This window comes from Phaseolus vulgaris, chromosome 4 (genome assembly GCF_000499845.2).
Source record: "Phaseolus vulgaris cultivar G19833 chromosome 4, P. vulgaris v2.0, whole genome shotgun sequence".
NCBI lineage: Eukaryota > Viridiplantae > Streptophyta > Magnoliopsida > Fabales > Fabaceae > Phaseolus > Phaseolus vulgaris.
This window is the reverse complement of record NC_023756.2, coordinates 47,021,429-47,023,152: the sequence shown is the minus strand read 5'-3', so window position 1 is coordinate 47,023,152 and position 1,724 is coordinate 47,021,429. Positions and strand designations below refer to the sequence as shown.

The following is a 1,724-nucleotide window of genomic DNA, read 5'->3' as shown; positions in this document are numbered from 1 at the left end:
ATAAGGGTTATTAATGAATGATTACCCTTTCTCGAGTATATCACCTAGCCTATAACAAAGGAATCATGCAGAACAGTAGTTATGTTTTGTACCCTCCATCAACCAAAAAAACTGATGAGCCTGAAAATATCATTGATGAAAGTCGAGAGGTATTTGATATGGAACTAAATTGAAAAGCAGGTCAACAACCTCAGAGAGATACATCACGTTTTGAATGGCATGTGGAAAGTAGAAAGAAAGAAAAAACTTTTGGAGCAAGCATACACTCTGAAATATGTATAGAACTATAGAGAAATTAATCTTTAATCTTTGAGTTGATGTAAAAATGTGTTTATTTAATGAGTACTGTTTTAGGCCTTTCTAGTGCGCCACGTTGGTAGATATGATAGGGGAAAAATGTTCTCTAGAGTGATTATGCAGTATATTTGCAATTTTATAATTATGGGAATTCCTACCACCTTTTTCTGTCCCACTTTAAGATAAAGCAAAAGCAAAGGAAAGAAAAGAAATAACACGAAAGTGAGAAAGAAAGAAAAGCAATAAAGAAAGGCAAAGCAAAGACAAAGGTTCTCAAAAACTCCATAATTATTCAAATTTAATTCCTTCAAACGGGTCCAAGCAGTGGTGTTCACCCTACTTAATCAACCCTTTGGAGGACCTATCAAATTTTCTACAAAGGCAGTGTTTGGTTGGGACACCAAGCAAAGAAAGGGAAAGAGAAAGATCACAGAAAGAGAATAATAATACATCTTTCTTTCTTTGCAAACAGCAGCTGAAAATTTTTCTCAAAAGGAAGAAGAACAAGAAGAAGAAGAAGGCATGAATAGAGGTGTTCTTCAGAGCTCACCAGTGCAACAAATGATCACTGGAAACCCTAACTGGTGGAACATCAATATCAATAGCATGCCTCCACAAGCTCCTCCTTTCTTCTCCACCACTCCTTCAAACTTTCCCATCCCTTATGCTCCCACTTCTCTTCCCTTTCCTTCTTGGAATGAGAATCAAGAGCTTCCTGAATCATGGAGCCAGCTACTCATGTATATTTCTCTTTCTTTTTGTTCCACTCTACACAGACACACACACAAAGTAAACTAAACTAATAACATGGTTGCATGGAGACACTTGGTAAATATAATATCTGTGTTTGGAGGGTTGGAACACCATGAAATCCTAAAGTTATGTTAGAACATTCTGAAGTGTCTCAATTATTTTATTTTGAAAAAAACAATCTGTGTTTGGTTAAGGAAGGATCAAAATCTAATTGTTTTTGCCTTGTGGTGATGTTTTTGGTTATAGGAGTGGGGTGGTGGATGAACAAGGTAAGGTTGGGATGGGCCAGTTTCAGAGCAAGAAGTTGGAGAACTGGGAGGATCAAATGCTAGCTCAGGCTCCAAACGCTTCTCTTGTTGATGTTAAACAAGAAAATTCAGCTAACAGCTACGTATATGGCCATGGAAACGAAGAGCTTCAGTCATCAAAACCATCTTGGTCTCCAAAATCATGTGTCACAAGTTTCAGTAGCAGCATGTTAGATTTCTCTAACAGCAACACAGATGCAAGGCATCCACCACCAGATCGATCTTCTGAGGTAAGATTTCATACACAGAGATTCCTCTAGACTAATTCAGAATCTACAATCTTCTTATTTCATTACCTTTTCCCTTCCTTCTTTGTCATATGGGATGCAGAAATCCACTTTTCATCAAACTTTACTAATCAACACC

At 37.2% G+C, this 1,724-nt stretch overlaps 1 protein-coding gene across 1 annotated transcript; it reads left to right on the top strand.

Moving 5' to 3' along the window:
- The first annotated feature begins 367 nt into the window (after positions 1 to 367).
- Positions 368 to 1,633, top strand: LOC137838100 (transcription factor bHLH68-like). The gene is made up of 2 exons (XM_068647330.1): positions 368 to 1,037; positions 1,297 to 1,633. The coding sequence occupies exons 1-2, from the start codon at positions 820 to 822 to the stop codon at positions 1,616 to 1,618; spliced, it is 540 nt and encodes a 179-aa protein (XP_068503431.1). The 5' UTR covers positions 368 to 819; the 3' UTR covers positions 1,619 to 1,633.
- Positions 1,634 to 1,724: the final 91 nt, after the last annotated feature.

Bases quoted from the DNA above. Each gene is read 5' to 3' on its own strand.
- LOC137838100 (XM_068647330.1), top strand. From the start codon at position 820: ATGAATAGAGGTGTTCTTCAGAGCTCACCAGTGCAACAAATGATCACT. The intron at 1,038-1,296 runs GTATATTTCTCT...TTTTGGTTATAG, and splicing joins TCATGGAGCCAGCTACTCAT to GAGTGGGGTGGTGGATGAAC.